Source organism: Polypterus senegalus, chromosome 13, assembly GCF_016835505.1.
Source record: "Polypterus senegalus isolate Bchr_013 chromosome 13, ASM1683550v1, whole genome shotgun sequence".
Classification (NCBI taxonomy): Eukaryota; Metazoa; Chordata; class Cladistia; order Polypteriformes; family Polypteridae; genus Polypterus; species Polypterus senegalus.
The window spans coordinates 36,402,600-36,425,830 of NC_053166.1; the positions used below are offsets into that span (position 1 = coordinate 36,402,600).

The 23,231-nt window shown below is 37.7% G+C and overlaps 1 protein-coding gene across 5 annotated transcripts in view; it reads right to left on the minus strand.

Moving 5' to 3' along the window:
• The window catches only part of LOC120542612 (histone-lysine N-methyltransferase, H3 lysine-36 specific-like), a 136,214-nt gene that overhangs the window by 50,385 nt on the left and 62,598 nt on the right, over window positions 1-23,231 (minus strand). For all 5 annotated transcript variants that reach the window (XM_039775191.1, XM_039775190.1, XM_039775189.1 and 2 more), the window contains exons 4-5: window positions 21,296-21,468; window positions 9,989-12,269 (exon numbers count right to left, since the gene is read on the minus strand). In XM_039775191.1, the coding sequence (XP_039631125.1) occupies window positions 9,989-12,269; window positions 21,296-21,468 (2,454 nt within the window). The remainder of the gene's footprint in view (window positions 1-9,988; window positions 12,270-21,295; window positions 21,469-23,231) is intronic.

Here is a 23,231-nt window from a genome sequence, read left to right on the forward strand (position 1 = left end):
TGATATTATTTATCTGGACTTTCAGAAAGCATTTGATAAGGTGCCACATGAGAGGTTGGGCATCAAGTTAAAAGAAGTGGGAGTTCAGGGTGATGTTTTTAGATGGGTGCAGAATTGGCTCAAACACAGGAAGCAGAAGGTGATGGTGCGAGGAACCTCATCAGAACTGGACAATGTTAAGAGTGGTGACCAGCAGGGGTCAGTACTAGGGCTGCTGCTATTTTTAATACATATAAATGATTTAGATAGGAATATAAGAAACAAGCTGGTTAAGTTTGCAGATGATACCAAGATAGGTGGATTAGCAGATAATTTGGAACCCGTTATATCATTACAGAAGGACTTGGATAGCATACAGGCTTGGGCAGATTTGTGGCAGATGAAACTTAATGTCAGTAAATGTAAAGTATTACACATAGGAAGTAAAAATATTAGGTTTGAATACACAATGGGCGGTCGGAAAATCGAGAGTACACCTTATGAGAAGGATTTAGGAGTCATAGTGGACTCCAAGCTATCAACTTCCCAACAGTGTTCAGAAGCCATTAAGAAGGCTAACAGAATGTTAGGTTATATAGCGCCTTGATCTGTGGAGTACAAGTCCAAGGAGGTTATGCTCAACCTTTATAATGCACTGGTGAGGCCTCATCTTGAGTACTGTGTGCAGTTTTGGTCTCCAGGCTACAAAAGGACATAGCAGCACTAGAAAAGGTCAGAGAAGAGCGACTAGGCTGATTCCAGGTCTACAGGGGTTGAATTATAAGGAAAGATTAAAAGAGCTGAGCCTTTACAGTTTAAGCAAAAGAAGATTAAGAGGTGACATGATTGAAGTGTTTAAAATTATGAAGGGAATTAGTACAGTGGATCGAGACTTTTTAAAATGAGCTCATCAAGAACACGGGGACACAGTTGGAAACTTGTTAAGGGTAAATTTCGCACAAACATTAGGAAGTTTTTCTTTACACAAAGAACGATAGACACTTGGAATAAGCTACCAAGTAGTGTGGTAGACAGTAAGACGTTAGGGACTTTCAAAACTCGACTTGATGTTTTCTTGGAGGAAACAAGTGGATAGGACTGGCGAGCTTTGTTGGGCTGAATGGCCTGTTCTCGTCTAGATTGTTCTAATGTTCTAATTAAGATAACCTGTCACTGGTTTTAATGTTTTGGATGATCAATGTACAGTATATATTACAACCTAAACATATTCACAATAAAGAAAATCATAAAGAAGAAGTCGTGACAAATAAGATTATAGAGATCGTGCATCCCATTTTACTGATTATCATTAAGATGTTTCTACACCTTGCTTTGAGCCCACCTTTAATCAATTTGATTGCTTGATGAGGATTACGAAAAGTAAACACCTGCCTATAAAATGTCCCACGGTTAACAGTGTGTATCACAGCAAAAATAAAACCATGTGGTCAAAGGAATTACATGCAGAGCTTAGAGACAGAACAGGCTAAAAAAAATCTCCTACAGCATTGAAGGTTCCCTAGAACACTGTTGGTTAGATAATTCTTCAATTGAAGAAATCTTGAACAAACACAACTCTTCCTATAGCTGGCTACCTGGCCAAAATCGAGCAATCATGGGAGAAATGCCATGGTAAATGAGGTTTTCTGGAACTAGGGTTCTTGGTCACATAAGTGGAAATGGAAATTTCCAGAAGAACAACCATCACTGCACTGATCTGGGCTTTATGACAGAGCAGCCAGACTGAAAACCCTCCTTCAGTTAAAGACACATTGAAGCTCGGTTGGATTTTGTTAGAAGGCACCTAAAGGCCATCAGATTGTGAGAAACAAGATTCTCTGGTATGATGAAATCAAGTTTAGCATCACGTCTGAAGAAAACCAGGCACCACGTCATTCCAATGGTGAAGACCCTATACACGAAGCAAGAATAACATAGGAGCAGATTTGTGTCAACTCTGTGAGTATTCTTGAGTGGTCCGCTCTTGGCACAAACTTGAACCCAATCAAACACCCCTGCAGTGTCCTTAAAATAGCTGTCAACCGATGATTTCCATCCAAGCTGACAGAGATTGAGAGGAAGTGCAGTGACAACATTCAGAAAATTCCCAAATCCAGGAGTGCAAAGTTTGTTGTGTTGTACCCAAGAAGACTCCAGGCTACAGCCACTGCTAAAGGTGCTTCAACTAAGAACTGAATCAAGAGTCTGAATACTTGCATCAGTGTGCTTTTTGTTTTTTTTTTTTTTTTTATTTCTTTCTATTATAAAAAAAATCTTGGGAGTGAGACGAGACATGATCTTTTCGGAAGACACTTTGACGTCACGTGAGACAAAAGGACAGCTGCTGTATAGGTTTTTAAGTGATCGATGTGCAGCACAACAAGCCCAACACGCAACTCGCCAGCAGATGATCCGACTGCATCTTCTTAGCATGCGTTCAGCTCCCCCCAAGCAGCGTTATATGGCCCGCAAGAAAGAGATTTAAACATGCCCGAGGCCGGAAATAAAGGACGAAGAGTAGATGACAAAGTAGAATGTTGTAAAGAATTCAAAAATGTTGGTGCGGTACACATACACAGCAGGTTACAGATAATGGAAGTACGAAAATGGCAAAGTCTCAAAAAAAGGAGAGGAAAGATTACATTAGTGCAAACAAACGGAAATTATTACTCTGTGAAATAACTAAACAGCAAAAAGAGATCAAACATATTGTTCAGATTTAAACTTTAAGCCGGAGACTTGCAGATCGTCTAATTCGTGTTGCCAGCGAGAATTAAAAGATTCTAAAAAAGGCTGTTGCAGTATGAAGTCCTGTGAGACGGAGACTTCTAACATGAGGTTCTCTCAAACCACCCCCTACTTACAACTATTTTCAAACATGACCACGGTCATCTAACCTCAGTCGTGTGAATGCTTTTGTCAGACACACTTCCTGCGTTCTCAGCTCTTATAAATTTTACCAGGACAATAATTTTATATATAATAAAACCCCTGTGTGCGTTCAGGTGTCCGTGTGTGTGTCTTCTGGTGAAGTGCGCAGGCGCGGGGCCACACGGCACGTGTTCAGTCTCTTCCTGTGCATTCCCTGTGTGTGCAGAGAGAGAGATAGAGACACACACAGGTGCGTGTGCGCGAGACAGACAGACAGACACGCAGGCCCGTCTGAGAGACAGACACACATGCACGCAAGCACACACACACACACACACACACACACACACACGCGCGCGCACGCAGGCCCGCGCGAGAGACAGACACGCGCACAAGCACGCATGCACACACGCACACAAGCACGCATGCACGCAGGCAGGCAGGCCCGTGCGAGAGACAGTTACACGCGTATTCGCACACACACACGCACGCAGGCCCACGTGAGAGACACACTCACACACACACACAGGCAGGCCCGCCACAGAGACAGACACGCGCGCCCACACACACACACACGCAGGCACGGGACAGAGTCAGACACACACACTTATACAGGCGCACGCATGCATTGTTGCAATGTTACTTTTCTTGGTTGTTTATTAGATTACGGATTTTTCCCTGTGCTTAAAACTCATTAAAAAAGGTGTTTTTAGCGAGCGGGTCATAAGGCTATAGTGCGAACTCTTGCAGTGTTAGTTTTCTCTGTTGTTCAAGGTTTTCTTAGTGTTATTCAATGTTTTTACATTTAGTTTACTATTACGCAGTGCAGTCTATGGTATAATTAACTATATTTGTGCTTAAAATCTTAAAAAATATATATATTTACATACAGTTCATAGGTCTGGATCGGATTAATTGTATTTACATACAATCCTATGGGGGAAATTACTTCGGTTCCACCGAGGTTCCACTGTATTACTGTCTGACAAAATTACAGGCATTTTACGGAAATACAAACCAGTATTACTCACAGAGAAAATTAAAGGCACACAATACAGGGACGCATATTATAGCCACATACAAGGTCCCTTGCCATTTAATATAGACTGTTCCTACTAATGTTTATGCACTACTGTTCTAGCGCCCGTTATTGTAACGGGCTTAATGTCTAGTTTTATATATTCTAGATGACACATCAACAATAAAGCAAAGAAGAAAGAGCATGGATAAACATTTGAGAAAGTCGTTTTATTTATTAGAGAGAAAGAACCGATATTCACTCACAGGCAGATAAGCTGTGTTGTCACGACCTGAGTCGAAGCACGGAATCAAAAATGAAAATTGTTTCTTCTAATAATTTTGCCATCTTATTACTTCAGATGTGCTATACAATACTGCTGTATCTTACATAAAAAAAATCCAGAAATATATTTGTATTTTTGAATAGTTAGCTTTTATTGTTAATACCCTTTATAACACATATACAAAAAGATTTTCTATCCTGCAACTATTTAAATATGAATATTCAAACCTAATGGGTTACATCACCATACTTCAAAGCACAAATGAATCACATTTTTATTTGCTACCTAATTCTATAATGTGATAAAAGTGGTAGTAACAAAAGTAAGGCTGCACAATTAATTGTAAATCTGTTATATATATATTTTTCTTCTGGTTCGTCCTGCTTCCTCTTCAAAACCTGTCCCCCCACACGCAGCCCACGTGGCATTTCTCAATTCCTATTCCTCTTCTTCCAAACCCTTCCCCACGCTGCCTGAGGCCTCCCATACACACCCACGCCGCTTTTCTCGATTCCTATTCCTCCTTCAGACTACTGCGTTTCCCGCTCCTCTTTCATAACCCCATGGTGTCACGTCACCGCCCTATATCTAGCCTGACCATGTGACCTTTCACTTCGGCCATGTGTGCGCCTGGGAGTCTTTTCCGTAGCCTGCTACAGGAAGGTACTCTCTCGATCATTGGCATTGGTTTCGCTCCTTGCTATTTGGTTTCACTCCTTGCTATTTTCGTTATACTGCGACGGTTGTTTCCTAAGCCTTTGTTATAAAATGAACGACAGTATCTTCTCAGTCGATGGGTTTTTATACAACGTCATCTCTATTCCGGGATCCGGAAACCGCCTGTTCCTATCAGTGGGTTATTTCTTGACATAAACGGTTGACAAAGGCAATGCACTCTCACTAAGACATAGGGCAGTAGATATCGTTGCATCACATTGGGACAGATTTGGAGACGTTCTTCCTGTTATTCTTTCCAATGCAAGTCGAGTTATCAAAACAAATCATGAATACTATCAATACATGGCAACATCAGGAGTTTATGGTGGTGAAGCTGAAATTCAAGCTCTTTCTGAGATTCTCCATGCTACCATTGTCATTTACTTCAAACACGGCCCCAACATCCTGCCTTGCATTATGTTTGCAAAGATTTGTGTTAATCTACAACAACCAGTCTTCAGCCAGGGTCAGTTGTACGTAGCTTTTTCTAAGGTTAGATCTTTCGACTCATTATCTATCGTCTCCAGCAAAACACCTATTCACAACTGCGTCTTTCAAGAAGTATTTCTTTCTTCTTGATTTCTGAATTCCTTTCTCACCGTTTTCTGTTCCTATTCTTACACTGTTGTATGCTACGGCGGGTGTCGGCTAGTTAATTATAATTGCAATAATGATTGCCTCAATATACTAACTGTTTAAAGTAATGATTGCTGCACTGCATTTAATACTTCCATTCTTTGAGAGGCCAAACTTTCCCAGTAATTAACTGCTCTAAACAGCAAAAGAGTGTTGTAGTCAAGCATTATCACATTTCTTAAAGTGAGTCCAATGGCAAATCAGAAGCACTCGTATCATAGGATTAACTATGTGCTAAATGTTAAATAATATTTCAGGAGTCTGACATCAGACATCTTTTAAAAATTGTGAATATATTTTACTGTTTGCAGAAACTTCCAGTAAAACTGAGAATTATAATTTTGAACCTAGGTCACCTGACACTTTTCAGATATTTAAGTATCAAAATGAAAAGAAATGTTCATAATTTGGAAATTATGAATCCTGTCATGTTAATTAAACCCTAAAGTGTAAAACACCTAGACAACAATGAAGAAAAAAAGAAGTCTAATTAGAATAAATTTTTCCATTCTTTGCATACCCACTTATGCACAGAATCAAATCCAGTCCTGCTCATTGCAATAAAACACACCTGGTGCCACAAAGAATTTATTTGAGTTCATTAGGAATGTAGGTCTCTACAATAAAGTATCTCACATAAAGGTTCACACATACAGAAAAGTGCAATACAAGTCTGTAGCAATAATCACAAAACATGCACAAGCTCTGAATCTGGAAAATTCATTCAAGTATGTCTTTCACAAGTGACTGTGTGTATGTGCCCCAATTAAGTTAAAATGTCTAGAAATTTACCTGTCAGTAAATACTATAACTTTAATGTGGCTAGTTAAATCACGCAGCTAAAGTAGAATACTTTCCAGACCAAAATGTGAGCACTGCCAGTGTTTGGTAAAATTTTTTCATTTGAGCTAATGATGTTCTTACAGTACAAAAAATAGTGAAAAAATAGTCTTATTAGTGACATATGACATATTGTCAATTTACTCACTTACATTTTGATAGAAGTTTAATAATCTATTTTGACCTTATCTTCAGAGGATTACCATACATATTAGTAGATAGGCAGATGTATAATAATGGGCATACCTTCCAAATTCCTTATTTGGCTTTCAGCTCCCCTTTATAAATTACATTTAAATCCTCTGGAGCACAAACTTCCGGTAAGGTCTAGGGACTAACGTGTTGGACTTCTGTTTAATCAACACCTAAAAACTTCATTTGTTAAAATAAACAAAAGTAATATCCTTCTATATAAAAGCGGTCAGGATTGTCCTTCCGTCCCATGAGTGATACGCAGACGCGGAGTTTCACACACGCCCCGTCCATTTTGCAATGCACGATGGGATTTGTAGTTTCATTTTTCCAGGTAAAAGATGATTTTCTACTCCAGACAGTGCGATATCTTCTTCTTCTTCTTTCTTACTATATAAAAGCGGTCGGGATTGTCCTTCCGTCCCGTGAGTGGAAAGCGTAGCAGTATTCCGCTTATCACAGACTTACTTCTTGCAGCTTGCGGTAAGAAGCAACATGATGTGAGCAGAGTTCTGGTGCTCCCATCGTTCCCTTGCTTTTGTGCACGATGCGCTGGAAAAATAGACAAAATTATGTCTCTGGAAATAATGTTGATGGAGTACAAATGCCTCACCGCGTAGTAAATATCAGGGGGGTTCAAAAGGACGACCTCAATATAGAAAAAAAGTTTACATTTCATCACAAAATAACAGAAACTACGAGTATTAAAGTAATACCGCTCAAATGCAATATAACCAAATTAATGAGTTTGTATAAAATATCAAATTGATCTACATATTGAATTGCCTTAAGAAGTGGTCAACTTAAAAGTCGGTCGCCTTAAAAGGCGGGTCAGCCTAGTCTGAAATAAAAGCTGGCTGTTTGATTATCTATACTAATAAAAGGCAAAGCCCTCACTGACTCACTCACTCACTAATTCTCCAACTTCCCATGTAGGTAGAAAGCTGAAATTCGGCAGGCTCATTCCTTACAGCTTACTTACAAAAGTTGGGCAGGTTTAATTTCGAAATTCTACGCGTAATGGTCATAACTGGAACCTATTTTTTCATCCATATACTATAATAGACTTTTGCTCGATAGCCGTGGGAGGCGGAGTTACGTTCTAAAAACGCAGGACACTAAAGAGACTTGTCTACCGACTGTGAAAAATACCCAAAGAAAGATGTCCAGGGTCCCTGCTCATCTGCGTGAACGTGCATTAGGCATGCTGCAGGGAGGCATGAGGACTGCTGATGTGGCTAGGGCAATAAATTGCCATGTCCGCACTGTGAGACGCCTAAGACAGCGCTACAGGGAGACAGGAAGGACAACTGATCATCCTCGCAGTGGAAGACCACATGTAACAACACCTGCACGGGATCGGTACATCCGAATATCACACCTGCGTGACAGGTACAGGATGGCCACAACAACTGCCCGAGTCACACCAGGAACACACAATCCCTCCATCAGTGCTCAGACTGTCCGCAATAGGCTGAGAGAGGCTGGACTGAGGGCTTGTAGGCCTGTTGTAAGGCAGGTCCTTACCAGACATCACCAGCAACAATGCCGCCTATGGGCACAAACCCACCTTCGCTGGACCAGACAGGAGTGGCAAAAAGTGCTCTTCACTGATGAGTCACGGTTTTGTCTCACCAGGAGTGATGGACGGATTCGTGTTTATCGTCGAAGGAATGAGCGTTACACCGAGGCCTGTACCCTGGAGCGGGATCGATTTGGATTGATGGCTAGGGCCATTCCCCCCAGAAATGTCCAGAAACTTGCAGGTGCCTTGTTGGAAGAGTGGGGTAACATCTCACAGCAAGAACTGACAAATCTGGTCCAGTCCATGAGGAGGAGATGCACTGCAGTACTTCAAGCAGCTGGTGGCCACACCAAATACTGACTGGTACTTTTGATTTTGAGCCTCCCTTCATTCAGGGACACATTGTGAAACATTTTTAGTTTATGTCTTATGGTGTTGACTCTTTTAGTGTTCATACAAATATTTACACATTAAGTTTACTGAAAGTAAAAACAGTTGAAAGTCAGAGGACGTTTCTTTTTTTGCTGAGTGTATATATATATATATATATATATATATATATATATATATATATATATATATACACACACACTCTTTGGGGTGCGAGCAACTGTTGCTGGGGGTGCCAGAATCCATCAAGGAAGAAAAATGAAAAACATTATTTGTATAAAATCTTAATTTATTTAGATTTATGAGGAGGTGTGTCCAAAGTTTTGCCCTGTAATGTATGTATATATATGTATATATATGTGGATGTATGTGTATATATGTATATATATATATGTTTATGTGTGTGTGTGTGTATATGTATGTGTATATGTATATATATGTATATATATATAGTGTATATATATATATATATATATATATATGCATATGTATATATATATATATATATATATATATATATATATATATATATGACAGCAACACCTCATCGCTCACAACAGTGACAAAACAGTTACATTGACAATCATGTTACGTTATTTTCAAAATGTTTCCTTTTCTTTTTCATTACTTCTTTAACACACTACTTCTCCGCTGCGAAGCGCAGGTATTTTGCTAGTTTACAATAAACTTTACCCTTCAGTAAACACAGAACATCTTCTTGCATAGATAATACATCTTTTTGAACGGCAGGCACACTTTTACCTGTCTTTTTATTTTTGGTTTCAGCTTTTATGATGAAACTACCAACATTAGGAAAGAAGTGTCTGGGATTCTTTTGAAAAATATTATGACTGGTACATTTGCCAGTACCAATGTTGGTCATCAACTCTTCCCCATATGACCGGCTAATATAACCAAATGCAAATAAAAACAAATTTTCATACCATACACAACATTCCTTAATACCCACATAACATCCTCTACCAAAAATGTATTTGCTTAGTTATATGAAAGACTCATAAATTTAATTTTGAACATATATTAATTTTAAAGGCAAATTTATTTTGAAAATGTATTAATTGTATTTGTCACAGAATAACAGCTTCTTGATTGCAAGCAGCCATTCAGGATTTACTGACACAACTTTTAAACTAGATTCTCTGGTAAAAAGAACTTCTCAATCTTAAGAAAAAATGACATATACTCTCCACATTATGCATATAGGTTTTAACTGTTTTATAAGATCATTTCAAATTACTGCGCAAAAGAGTGCTGGTTAACTTTTGATTATTTTTTTTTTTAAATGGCCCAAACTTCACCCATTTTGTGTTATTAATTTAAAATGACCCTTTCAAAGAATGTTACTTATAATCACAAATTGCAATGTTGTTAAAATGGTTCCTTTAGAACACATTTGAAAAATTACTGCACTTGAAAAAAAACGTTTATATTGATATTTCATTGCAAGGAATTTATATTGTACATAATTATCTTTAAACATTCTCTAGTTGGAAGGCGATTTTTAAACACCTACCTGGTAATGAGACATCCTTGTCCTTAAGAATATGCTGGTCTTTGTTTGTCAGAGTATTTGACATAATGGTACCATCGTTCTTTGGTTCTGAAGCCTTGTGGTTGTCCAGACAAACAGCCTGTTCACTATTACAGCTTGTGCGAAGTCCTGAAGGCACAATGTCACATCCATCTTTCAATTCCTCAATTTTCTGCAAATCAGGAAGCTCATCCATATTGGTGTACCCAATTGCCTCTGTATTAGATTCACATACAATATAGCTTTCAGAATGTTTCTCAGAGCTCTCAAATTTTTGCCACCGTTTTTTGGGGGCAACACAGTTCAAATCCACTGAGCTCTTGTCCTCACTGGTTAGTGCAAAGACTGAAGAAGTTTCTCTGTGGAATCGAACACCAAGTTTTGACTGTCTAACATCACTATGGGCATAACTGCAGTCTTTTCCATAAGCATGTTCTGCCAATTCCAAAGGCACAGTACGATTACGCTTTTTGGCCATAAGGAGACGTTTTTTTCTGGAGCGCCTATGCAAATCAACATGGACCTTCCGACTTTTGCACATAGCCTTATAATATCTGGAATCACCAGAGGAGTTTCCTTTTTCAGTGACTGATTTTGAAGTTTTAGATTTTGACTGCTTATTTTTTGACAAATAGCTATTTTTTTGTGTACAGGAAAAATTTGGATTTTGCATGTTTTGGTTACTCTGTCGGTTTCGCATTTTGTTGTCTGACCGTGCCTCTTTGTCTAGAGTGCTATCACTTCCACTAATTGTTTTAGGTGGTTCTGAAGATTTGTTTTCATTGTCTGAAATCAAAGACCAACAACTACCAGATGAGGATTTAGATTTCTCAATAGACAACGAATTGTTGCAAGAAACAAAAGTGGAGCTCTGGGCAGCCTGTCCTACAACCATGTTGGATTCATCTCGAACACGACTGTCATGCATGTCCTTCAACAGCATCAACAAGGTACTAAACTTATAGTTGGAGTCTGGACGTAAAGTAGCATGTCTGGCAGGCCCACCATCTTCACTGATCACAGATCGTAAAGATATCTCCTTTACATCTGCAAGAGCTTGTTTCACAACAGTACTATCAAATACTGCTGCATTGGTAGAGGAGGAAGAAACAGTGGCAGATACAGGAGATCTCTTTGATTCATCTTCTTTTTCAAAAATCTTATCCACATTTTCTTCTGTCAGACAAGTTTCTTCAGAAGTATTAAGAGAATCTGGGGGCTTCAAACTATGTTCTTCTTCTTCGGTATTCTTTGGAAAATCAACACTCTTCTTTTCAGACTTCGGCCTGGGTAATTTCAAAGATAAACTTGGGCACTCAATATCTGATAAAGCACACTGTGAATCAACAGTCAGATTTGACTCCATTAAATTAGAATATGGCATCTCTGATTGTTTAATCTTTTTTTTACAACTGTTATTTACACATACACTTTCTACTTTACAACTGTCAGGGTCTTTATCAAGGTCACCATTGGATAATACTTTCTGTATAATCCTGTTAACATAAATATGATCTTCTTTTGCTGTATGTTTTATAACTTTCAAAGCTCTTTTCATTAAGCGCTTACTGGCTGTTAGACACTTGGACACCTTGTGCCTGTTCTTCCCATTTAAGTCAATATTATCATCTTTTTCTGTGGCATGCAAAAAATGGCTATCAAGTAAGCTGTTCTCAGACTCAGAATCTGTACTATTGTCTTCAGTAAAAACATCTTTTATTATGCTTTTATTTAATTGTTTATGGTTTACTTGTGGAAAATGACAATTATTTTCACTTTGTTTACCAGATTTTAATTCCTTGTGCTCAGGAGTACGTTTAGGAACTTTTGAACAAAGACTCCTTGGTATGGAGTCAATATGAGACGTGGATGAATTTAATGAATGAGAAAGATGTTTTCTTTGACATGATGACCTAGATGTTTTCTTCCTGATAGTGTATTCTTCCTTTCTTGAGGACTTTGCTCTTTTAGAGCTACACAAATGTTTTAGTGAGTGATTAGTGCTGTTAGCAACCTGCATTTCAACAGCAGCTAGCTGCTTTTCCTTCCGCTTCTTTGAAGACTCTATTTTACCATTAGACAAATTACATATTGAAGGTAAGGCTGTAGATACCACAGATATTTTAATATCTTCAACAGGTTCTTCCTTTTTGATGTTTTCTAATGTGCCATTTTTGGCAATGGTGTTTATCGTAGGTTCCGGAAGGGCAGCTTCAGCTTCCACTAGACCAGATTTCCAAACCTCCATGAACCGTGAAGGAATCTGAAAAACAATAAATCACTCTGGATAACTTATTCTCATGAAAATGTTATAACTTTGTTGTATTCTCAAAAATATAAAAAAATAATGACCTCCTAATTGACTGCGAAATTATTTTCTTTGCACCCTTAAGAAAGGCTGAAAAATATACCAGTCTCATTATTAATGCACAGCATAGTTTACCCAGTAATACATACATATTATATTTTACTAATTTTTCCTCAATGCAAAAGTAAAAACAAATATAACATTGCCTTCTTATTTTCTTTTCTTTTTACAATTTTATATATATACTCAAGTTAGTGTTAAAATTGTATGAGTGGTTCTATGAGTGATGTGAAGGAAAAATAGGAAGGATAATATCATAACAAATTACTATATTACAAAGATAACATGCAAATAAATTTTAAATACAGGAATTATTTTAACACATAACACAACAAAATCTGTTATATTTTAAAAACAAGAGGAGCAACAAATACCAGTAAAAGTTTTATGAGTTATACAGGCAAAATTACGTTACAACGAATATCTTTACAATGAAATTTTCTTTACAATAAAGTATTTTTATAGTGCCGACAATTTCTCCATATGACGCGAGTCTATAGAAATCTCGTTACTACTAAGCACATTCTGCTGATACTTTCATTACAATGAAGTGCCCAAAAGAGCTTGAAATGCCTGAATGAATCATCCACTAAGTAGCTAATTCTGTGGCCACGGCTTAGTTGTGCACAACAATTCCCAAACAGAAACACTGTAATTTTTTCTCTTTCTTCGAACTTTCCTCGTACTGTTTTGTTTTTTGTTTTTTTTTGCCTTTTTGTTTATTGTGGTTTTCAGTGATACCTTTTGCTTATTGCTCGTCAACATTTGAAAAACATCCATTGGAATTTAACTCATTGTCACCCTCCTATGGAAACGGCAGACACGAAAAAATAACAGTTCATATTATTAAAAAAAAAAACATTATTGCAGTTCTCGATTGTGGCAAAAAGAAAAAAGACGTTGCCAGTGAATTCAGAATTTCACCATTGACACTGTCAACTTTCTTGAACGACCGAGCAAAAAAAGAAGAAAAATCTGTAGTTGCAAACGTATGTGAACTGCTGCATTTGAAGATGTCAAAAAAGCAGTTTTTATGTGGTTCAGTGATGCTTATTCAAGAAACATTCCTATTAATGCGGCACTCATTCAAGAAAATGTGAGGTTTATAAACTCTCTTGGGGCCTCCCCCAACTAGGCAGCACACTGAAGAGCGTCCCGAAGAACAATCTTCGTGTCAATGGAGGACTGTTAATCTGTTGCCGCGGCAACAGCAGGCTCAAAGCTCTGCTGTGTCACTCAGCTATGCTGCGTCTCTACAGCAAAGCAAACAGAAAAGATCTTGATGGGTGGTGAAAGGTACATTGTTAAATGCAGGTAACAGGATTACTTGATCACTGATCTAGCCACAACCCTGCCTGCCTGCTGTGTCTGTGTATAGCAGAGTGGCAGATAACGCTACAAAAAATAAGTGTGCTATTCCTGTTTAAAGCTGAATAAAGCTGGTTTTGCTAAAGTACTGAGACTCAGCCTTGTGTTTTGGGATGCAAGACAGGGACTTAAAGCGCAACCCCGATCTTTTATGATTTGCTTCTGTGTCTCTTCACTGCAGCCCTATGAGCCTGTTTTTTCCCTGCCCTGGCAACAGACAAACAATCTTCCACAGATGCTGCAATCACGCATCGGGACGCACTTTAGCATGTCATTCTCGTTGGGTGGGGAATGGGTTGGGGTGTCTCAAAGGAATTCAGAAACCTCACAATATGAAGAAGAAAAGGATGGTTCGGCTCCTGATTAATAACTGTGCTGCCCATGACACGCGTCCACATTTAGATAATGTTCGTGTTGAATTACTCCCACCCAATTGCACAGCAGTGCTTCAGCCATTGGATATGGGCATTATTCGCACCCTGAAAGTGTATTAACGCAAGGAAATGCTGAGAAAAATTCTCACCAGTATAACTTGTAGGCAGGAGGAGATTAAAATTAACGCAAAAGAAGCTATTGAAATGATTGCAAACACCTGGGCGCAAGTTAAAGAAAGCACTATAGTAACAAATACAGAATCTCATTACAACGAAATTTTAGTTACAACAAAATATTTTTTTAGGTCCCTCAGAGTTCGTTGTAATGGAATTTTACCTGCATTAATATTTCTGAAAACAAAGTATACTAATTATTAATTTAATGTAACTTTCGAACCTGCTTAATCCAGACCAGTGTCACGGAGGGTGCTGGAGCCCATTTCAGCCAGGACAGGGTGCAAGGCTGGAGCAAACCTTGGGCAAGGCACAAATCTGCAGGGTGAATACACACTGCAAACACATAATAGGGCGGATTTAGCATAACTAATTCATCTAACCTGTATGTCTGTGGACAGAGGGAGGAAACCAGAGCACCTGGAGGACACCCACATAGACAAGTAAACTCCAAGCAGGGCAGACAAGGGATGCAAACAAGGGATTCTTGCTGTGAGGCAGACGTGCTACCACTGTGCTTCCCCAAATATGGACATTCTCCCCATATTTGTTTCTAATAATACTCAGATTTAAATTGAACCAACAGAAAAATAATTTCTAGAAACAATATAAATTAGCATATTAGAACTAAATATGTATTATTTATATTTTAATTGTATATAACTGTGTTTCAATAAGAATAATTTGTAATACCTAGAATATAAATGGAACGTTGTTAAAGATGTGTTTTTTTGCTGTCACATAATTTTATTTACACTTTTTAAGACTCTGTTAAAATCAGTACATTGTTTGTTTTTGTTATATTTGCACTGTGACCAGAAGTGGTTCTTGAAATCCAAGAAATTTGATAAACATTTAGTATAAAAAAATAAGAAATGTGTAGATGTTCATATGGAATTCTGAAACTAATGTAAAATTCCAGCAGTTCAAAACTGACTGATTTAATTTTCAGCATATTTTTGCACATCCTGCTGAGCACTACATGGTCATGTGGATCACACTGTGAATTTAGAATGTCTGTTGGTATAACAGAGGTACTCCTTTAGATATTCCATGTTTTAAACTTACAAATATTTTTGTAATTCAGAGTAAGAATGGGAGATAGACTGGTTCATCCACTATGCAGGATTAAATTCTTCTTGTGGTATACATTTTGAAAACACCCTTTTACAGTATACTAATAATGAGAAGAAAACTTGCAAACACATTTAAATGTAACACATTTTCCATCAGAAAATGTGACTTTCTGTCTTTGTATTAGTGTCTTAAAGGTAATGTCTTTGTATATGGATTGTGTGTAATAATTTACCCTACCTTTAATAATATTATCAAGACTGATGTGCAGTTGTACCAGATTAGTGACTCGATGAAAACAGGGAGAAAGGACAGGAAAAACCTGTGTTTGCTTGGCAGTGGCAGAAGTGAGCAAGTGAAAAAAAAAATGCTGTACTTTTATTTGTTAAGGGAACGCCTGCAACTGAATCAATTTAAACTTGATGATATCTATCCTTTCATTGAAAAGGATCATATATATATATATATATATATATATATATATATATATATATATATATATATATATATATATATATATATATATATATATATATATATATATATATATATATATACACATTACCGTATATGCTCCAATAGAGGCCCCTGGAGTTTATTTGCAAAACTTACCTTGGCTTCCGGCACTTAATAGACACCGGCTGCTATTAGAGACCGGCCATTATTAACAAAAACCTTCAGAACATAGTATTTTTTTCGCATGTGTTGGTACAAGTAGGTACACAAAAATATCGGCTAATATTACAAACATCTAGTTTGTTTGAATTTCACATGCTGCATAAGACTGTTAAAGATAAATGGCAATGTCTTTTTGTACCTTTCGCTGCTATTCGTCGTCCGAATCCGCAATGACGGCTTCGTTGTTATCCAGTTCACTATTGTCTTCCTTTTCTTCCAGGTTTGTCCGTATTTAGGTCAACCCAGCACGAAAACGAAGCAGTTTTAGAAACTGGTATATCTGTATTTCTTGTATATGCAACATTCTGACGTGCACATGTATTACACATGTCTGTAAAGAAACAGACGCTTATAATGTGCACTAGTAGGCAAATATCAAAGACCCGGCTACTGTTAGAGACCAGCTACTATTTGGCCATGTCCCTTCTGAAGCCTGGCGCTTATTAGGGACCAGCAACAATAAGAGACTCGGCGTTTATTGGAGCATATACGGTATTATATTATGACAACCTTTACAATGTTATGACACCTGGGCCCTATCCCAGCAGCTTCAGATATCAGGCAGAAACCTGTCCTGGAAGGGGAGTCGGTGAATTACAAGACACACTCATGCTGCCACCAAAGCTTATTCATATTAACTTTATCTTTAGAAATGGAATACAAAACCAGAACAACTGGACAAATAAACCACACAAACCAGGTTTCCATCCAAGGAGTTTTTGCAAAAAAATATTTAGCGCTTCAAATTTTAGCTGATGGAAATGCTAATTATCGATAAAATGTTGTACATGTCGACATAATATTTTTCCGTTTAACTTTAGCGCATAAATTCCATATCGATACTTCAGATGTCGCAAAAACTACCTTGGAAACAATTTTTGTCGGAAAAAAAGGGCTTTAACACAAATAAATGTGTCACATGATACATTTTCATCACGTGCAATCAAAACGAGAATAGCGGAGCGGTTCGCATGGTCTGATGAAGAGACTCGTTATTTCTTGTGATGAGCCAATGCAGTAGCGGATAGGCTGGGTCTCCTGCTACTAAAAGGGGTACCTGAACTCCCTCCACATCAACTGTAGCCTGGGGGTGTCTCTCAGGATGTCTAAATAATACAAAAACCGCAAAGGTAATTTACTGTGCCAGTCAAAATATTTAATAAACCGTGTGTTTCATTATCTAAACATTTTTTTCTTATTATTAAATGGCAGATGTTTTAGCATATATGAGAAATTCTCTCATTAATATTAACTTTAGTTTTTTTGATTAAACGTCGTTATTTTGTATTAATTCAAATTTCAGTTTTAATTAAAAACCTTAAGGGAAGCAGGTTACAGTACTAATTCAGTTGTTATTGCACTGAGAAGGGATGTTGAAAGGTAGGCTCACCTGTACAGATCCGATGCTGCAAACACAGCTGCATCATGGGCACTTCCAGGAGTGCCAACGCAAATGTCTCGTATCATGCACCTGTCATCAACAAGGGCCTGGAGAACAATAGATGGCCACCCTTTGCGATTAATGTAATCGCAGTAGCCTTCCGTCGGGGGAAGAATAGGCACATGCGTGCCATCCAGCGCACCGTAAATCTGTGGCACAAGATGCACCAAGGAATTGCGGTATGCAATTTCATTGGCCTCCGCTACAGTCGGAAGTCTGATATAACGCCGCATTAATTTTTCTTTAATAGCGGTGCACACAGCATATACACATCGATGGACGGTAGTTTTACTAACCCCGAAAGTTTCTCCAACTACTCTATACTCGGCGCAGGTTGCCAGCTTGTTAAAGGGTGATGGCAATCCACTTTTGGGTTGGAACCGGTGGTCGTTGGCAACCTGTGATGGGCAACATCAGGACTGGTGAATCCACACAACATCTCAAACGTCGGCCGTGTCATTCTAAAATGTTGCAGCCAGAGAGTTTCTGTGAAGTGTCTCCCCACCACCTCCTCCCAGAAGGTCTTATTCCGTCGTCTCTCCCATACCCGTGGGTTTTGTCGCACTGGGGTACTTTCTTCGAGCTCTAGGGCTATCAGACAAGCAACTGCTTCATTCTGCTGTCATCTTCGGATATTATGTACAATTCCAATTATTTGTGAAACTGAAATAACAGTAAGCTGGCAAATTTCAAAAAACTGTCTGAATAATCTCACCATTTCTTTGTTTAGTGGAGGGGGTGTAACGTGGAAAACAAAAGGTAGATAATTTGCGACATACACAAATTTATTTATGGAAATGGCTCAAGGGCAGATTTTTTTTCGAGATACAACTAAACTTATGCGACAGTTCGTTTTGGGGGGGGGGATGACGTCATCACGCACACCATTTTATCGATAAAAAGCCAGTTGGATGGAAACAGGCTAGAGACAGGAAATTTCGCATATTTTTTTTATGTATATTCTGTTTGTCGATAACAAAACGTCGCAAAAAACTGGATGGAAACTTGGCTACAGACAAAAGAAGAATTTAATTACTAAACATTAGCACCACTGTGCTGCTAGTTTGCTCTTTTCTTCATTAATCAACAATGTTAACTACAGAGCCACTGTCAGTTCTTCTGGGAACTCTGCAATTGTTGTTTACCTAGATAATTTTTTTCAGAGTACAACTCATCTGACTAGGGAAGTGGAAGCTGTAACTAAAGATCTTTCAAAAGTTTTAATAGATATCTATAATACAGTCAGCCCTTGCAATGCTATGACAGGATAAAGACAGGAGTCTCAGCCAGTGAATGAGGAATTGAGGTAGATCTTAAAGTCAAATGCACAGCATTGTCAGAATGACATCTTTCCTGTTTACTATGAACTACGCCTTTTCAGAAAGTAACTCTTACTAATTTTTCAGCATAAAATGCACACGTTGCACGAACGGACGTCCGGTCCGTTTAAGAACGGACACTGAACATGTAGATTATGCCAAACGAGTTACATGAAAAGTTTTTCTTTATTCCATGGACGATTTTAACATTGCTCGCCACTGTCTAGAATTAGTCACCTCCAGGTGCTGGTAAATTTGAATATCCAAGATGTACTTTATAAAAACATGAGATTAAAATTTTTTCTCAGCCACTATTACAAATTACATGGGGTATGCAACATTTAAAAAATATTTAATTTGTGGGTGGAGTATAACTTTAACAAGTCGACAGTAAGGTATATCAAGAAAAAAAGAGCAGGTGATCCATAAAGATGTTGCTGCAACTACACAAGCGGGCGCAGACTCTGTATTTTACTGTTGTAGTACAGTAAAGTATACGATACAGTAATTACAAATCATTTTACTTAAACTATACAATTGTACTGTATTGTCTAGAAATTGCTAATCAACTAAGTTAATGGTAAGGCTTACTGTCATCAGTACAGTATAAGGAGATGAGGTGAGGGCCAAAACATATTCAAGGATTTTCGCATTTGCAGGAGTCCTAGGCCTTCACCTCTCAAGAATCGTACCAGGGATAACTGTACTATAAAATGGCTTGGACTCTACTGATTTAGCAGAAGTTACTAATGCATGCACGGATACTGAAACTAATATTACAATCTAAAGAAACTGGTGTAATTAAGATTCCAAGGATTAAGACGACCATGGGAGGACAACCTTTTGTTACAGGGCCCCAGAGCTCTTCAATGATCGGCCTGTTTATACAAGACATTCCCCATTTTTCTCAGCATTTAAGTTCAGACTAAAATGATGTTTATTACAGCAATTTACTAAAAGTAACTGCTGAACAGTAACAACTGAGTTATTAGAGAAGTAACCCTGGTTATGATCATAAACCTACATTTTAGTAGAGAAAGCTTTTGAACATGACTGTGTGTTTGTGAAATTCTGCAAAATATCAAAAACATGGCCACACCATCTAAAATTTGTTTTAGCTTTCTTCTAAATTTCAAATCTCAATAACTCTCAGTTTTGAGTTGTGAAGTAAAATGGTGAAAGAATAAAACATTTGAGTGAATGCTTTTAATTAATCTTTCTATTCTAGGAAATTTAATGTATCTTGCCAACACAAAATAGTTCTAAAGAAAAATAATGGCAAACTCTAGATGGAGAATTTCCTAATCCAAAGGAGTTACTGTATAAAGTCACACTATAGAAGCCTTTATTCCTCCCTTTGTTAGTCTGTAGTGAATTAAAATAAGTTTTTATTTTCTATAAGATACTTATATTACTGCTAGATTAAACGCTCTTAGTATTCATTTATTACAACAACTATCATTATCAAAAAGAAAGCGGAAGAGTGCTATAATCTATGTGTTTAAATTTGCCTATTCTGCACAATGGGGCTGATGTCATTTGCACAGACAAACTCCTGGCAATATCACTTGTTATCACAAAGTTCTTCCTCTGTTTGTTTTGGTCTCTGGTAGCACCAATCCTATCTGTATATTTTCTAACTTAATCCAATCCATGACTGTGTACCAGGGACAAAGTTTCTCTTAAAATGATGCACTTTGAGTTTTTAACATATTTCACAAAATGAACAAAAAGATTACAATACAGTATTTCAAAATCATTTTTTAGCTGACTCCTTTATTCAAACAGACTTTGCATAAGCATATGAAAACACATTTGAATGATCAGCAGGAACGCACAATGTTAATAAAGATTAAAGAAAAAAATCTTAGAAAAAGATCCAAGGAGGTTGTGTAAAGGCTCTTTGAAAAGAGGCATGGTTTGTTTGAGCTGTTTGCAGCATTCATCCAACAGGTAAAGTGCACAAATGCATTTTTCAAGCAAGTCAACAAAACTAAACGCATTTAATATTTTTGCTGCAGCTACATTCACCCTTAAAAGACCAAAGCAGAAACAAAACTGCATGCAAACAGAAAACAAAAACTTGAAAAAGATACAAAAAGTTCCCCCCAAAAAAGATAAAAAAGAATGAAATGTGAATGGTCTCAGTCTCCCCTAGCAGTTAATTGACATGGATTTTTTTGGGGCATTTGAAAAATGTAATTAATGAACAGCTTATTGTGAAAACATCATGTCTGACTGAAAGAACTGTGTACCTCGTGCAGGAACATCAATGCAGTGCCCCAAGTATTCAAATCCACATTCAAAGATAACAGAACAACAATCAATTTTTAATGTGAAACATTCAAAGCAAAATCATCCATTCCAGTGATAGCCTTTGTCTTGCTTGCTTTATTGTCATTTTAGATCTGAGTGTAAATTTTAATTCCATGAACATCCTTATTTACAAAATAAGCTGTATGATAATCATCACACGTATAAGTAATTTTTCACCTTATATTTGTAGTTTTTATCTTTTTGCTTTCCCCGCCTGCGCAACACAGGAAGTTCATCAAATTGGTGACGTCCTTTGAAAGGGAAAATTGCCTTCCCTGCCACCCATGCCTGATCCAGCATCTCTCCAAAGGTCTGAATATAGTACTGACGGCAGGGTCTTCGACTGGGTTCTGAAAATGAAAGCCATAAGAATAATTTTATAAAAAGGGAATATGATGCCAGTAAAGTTAAACCAAAACATACATGTAAATATGTTACCTATAGAGCATTATGTCAGTAATGTATGGTTAACCCATAAGGAAATGCTAAGCAGAAGCAAATACTGAAACAGTCAAGAGAACACTCTACTTACACATCAATGTTCAGATCTGAGCAATTTTCTAGGACCAGTGCTAATTTAATAATTTTATGAAATTATAATTATATTATGAATTTTATAATTATATTTATATATTTATTTATACCAATTGTTTGTGTATTAATTATCATAAAAAAGAATGTAATACACAATTTTCTACAATGATTTATGGAAAACAGTGTTTAAGATGAGAAAGGAAATGCAGTTTTGATGGCAACATCAGTGCATGTGGTGCTATAACGTCCACTAAACACCATCAGGTATCAGATATTAAAGTGGTTTTGAGATCTTAGGTTACTGTACAGCATGCAAAGTTATGATCAAGTCTGCTGAAATGAGTAAAAGAGATTCATATTGGTATAGGCACAAATTATACCACAATCCACTGTATTGTGGGTATCGTTGTTCAGTCTAAAACGTAGATAAACAGTACATTCTAGCATTAGTGTAATAAAAAAGTATTTCTTTTTTATTTTGTAATATGTCATGAAGTCCATACTACACTTAACAATAGCTGGTAGAGGAATGTGGCTGTTAAACTAGCTAGTGTTAGATTCAGAAGATTCTTGGCATCATTTTCACATTTAGACATCCATCCATCCATCCATCCATCCATCCATCCTCTTCCGCTTATCCAGGGTCGGGTCGCAGACTTCCCTTTCCCCGGCCACTTCTACCAGCTCTTCCGGGAGAATCCCAAGGCGTTCCCAGGCCAGCCAGGAGACATAGTCCCTCCAGTGTGTCCTGGGTCTTCCCTGGGGCCTTCTCACGGTTGGACATGCCCGGAACACCTCACCAGGGAGGCGTCTGGTAGATCGACTGGTAAATTGAGAGCTTTGCCTTACGGCTCAGCTCTTTTTTCACCATGACAGACCGATGCAGAGCCCGCATCACTGCGGATGCCGCACCGATTCGCCTGTCGATCTCATGGTCCACTCTTCCCTCACTCCTGAACAAGACCGCGAGATACTTGAACTCCTCCACTTGGGGCAGGATTTCTCCCCCAACCCTGAGAGGGCACTCCACCCTTTTCCAGCTGATTGATTGATTGACTGATAGACAATGTCTGTCAATGTTTGCTTTAAAAAGTGAGAAAACAATGTCTAGAGCAACCACTTGTTTAAAAGAATTTCAGTATATTGACTTGACCTTCCAGATATTCTCTTTCTTTTGTCATGATGAAAAATATTTATATCTAGTGTACCAATCTCTGCCTGGGTCTGATAACTAACCACTTGGTGTCATTGATAATCTTTGCCACACACTGTATCCAGCTGTCACAGTAGACTGTTCATTATAGATAGATCTGTCCGGTCACAACAGCAAATACATACATTTAAAGAGATACACTTAAACAGTAGAAAGTATAAGAACTAGCATTCTATTTGTTACAATTTAACACTATGTTTGCACTACTGTCATATGACAAAGATCATCCCTTAGTCAAGACAGTGTAGACAGACGAATCCTCATAGCTACAAATTTAGTTTATACCTGTATTACTTTTTATTGAACTCCTCACTAAGTAAAAGCTATTTTTTACTCCTTCAGAAATGCCACAGGATATTACGGAGT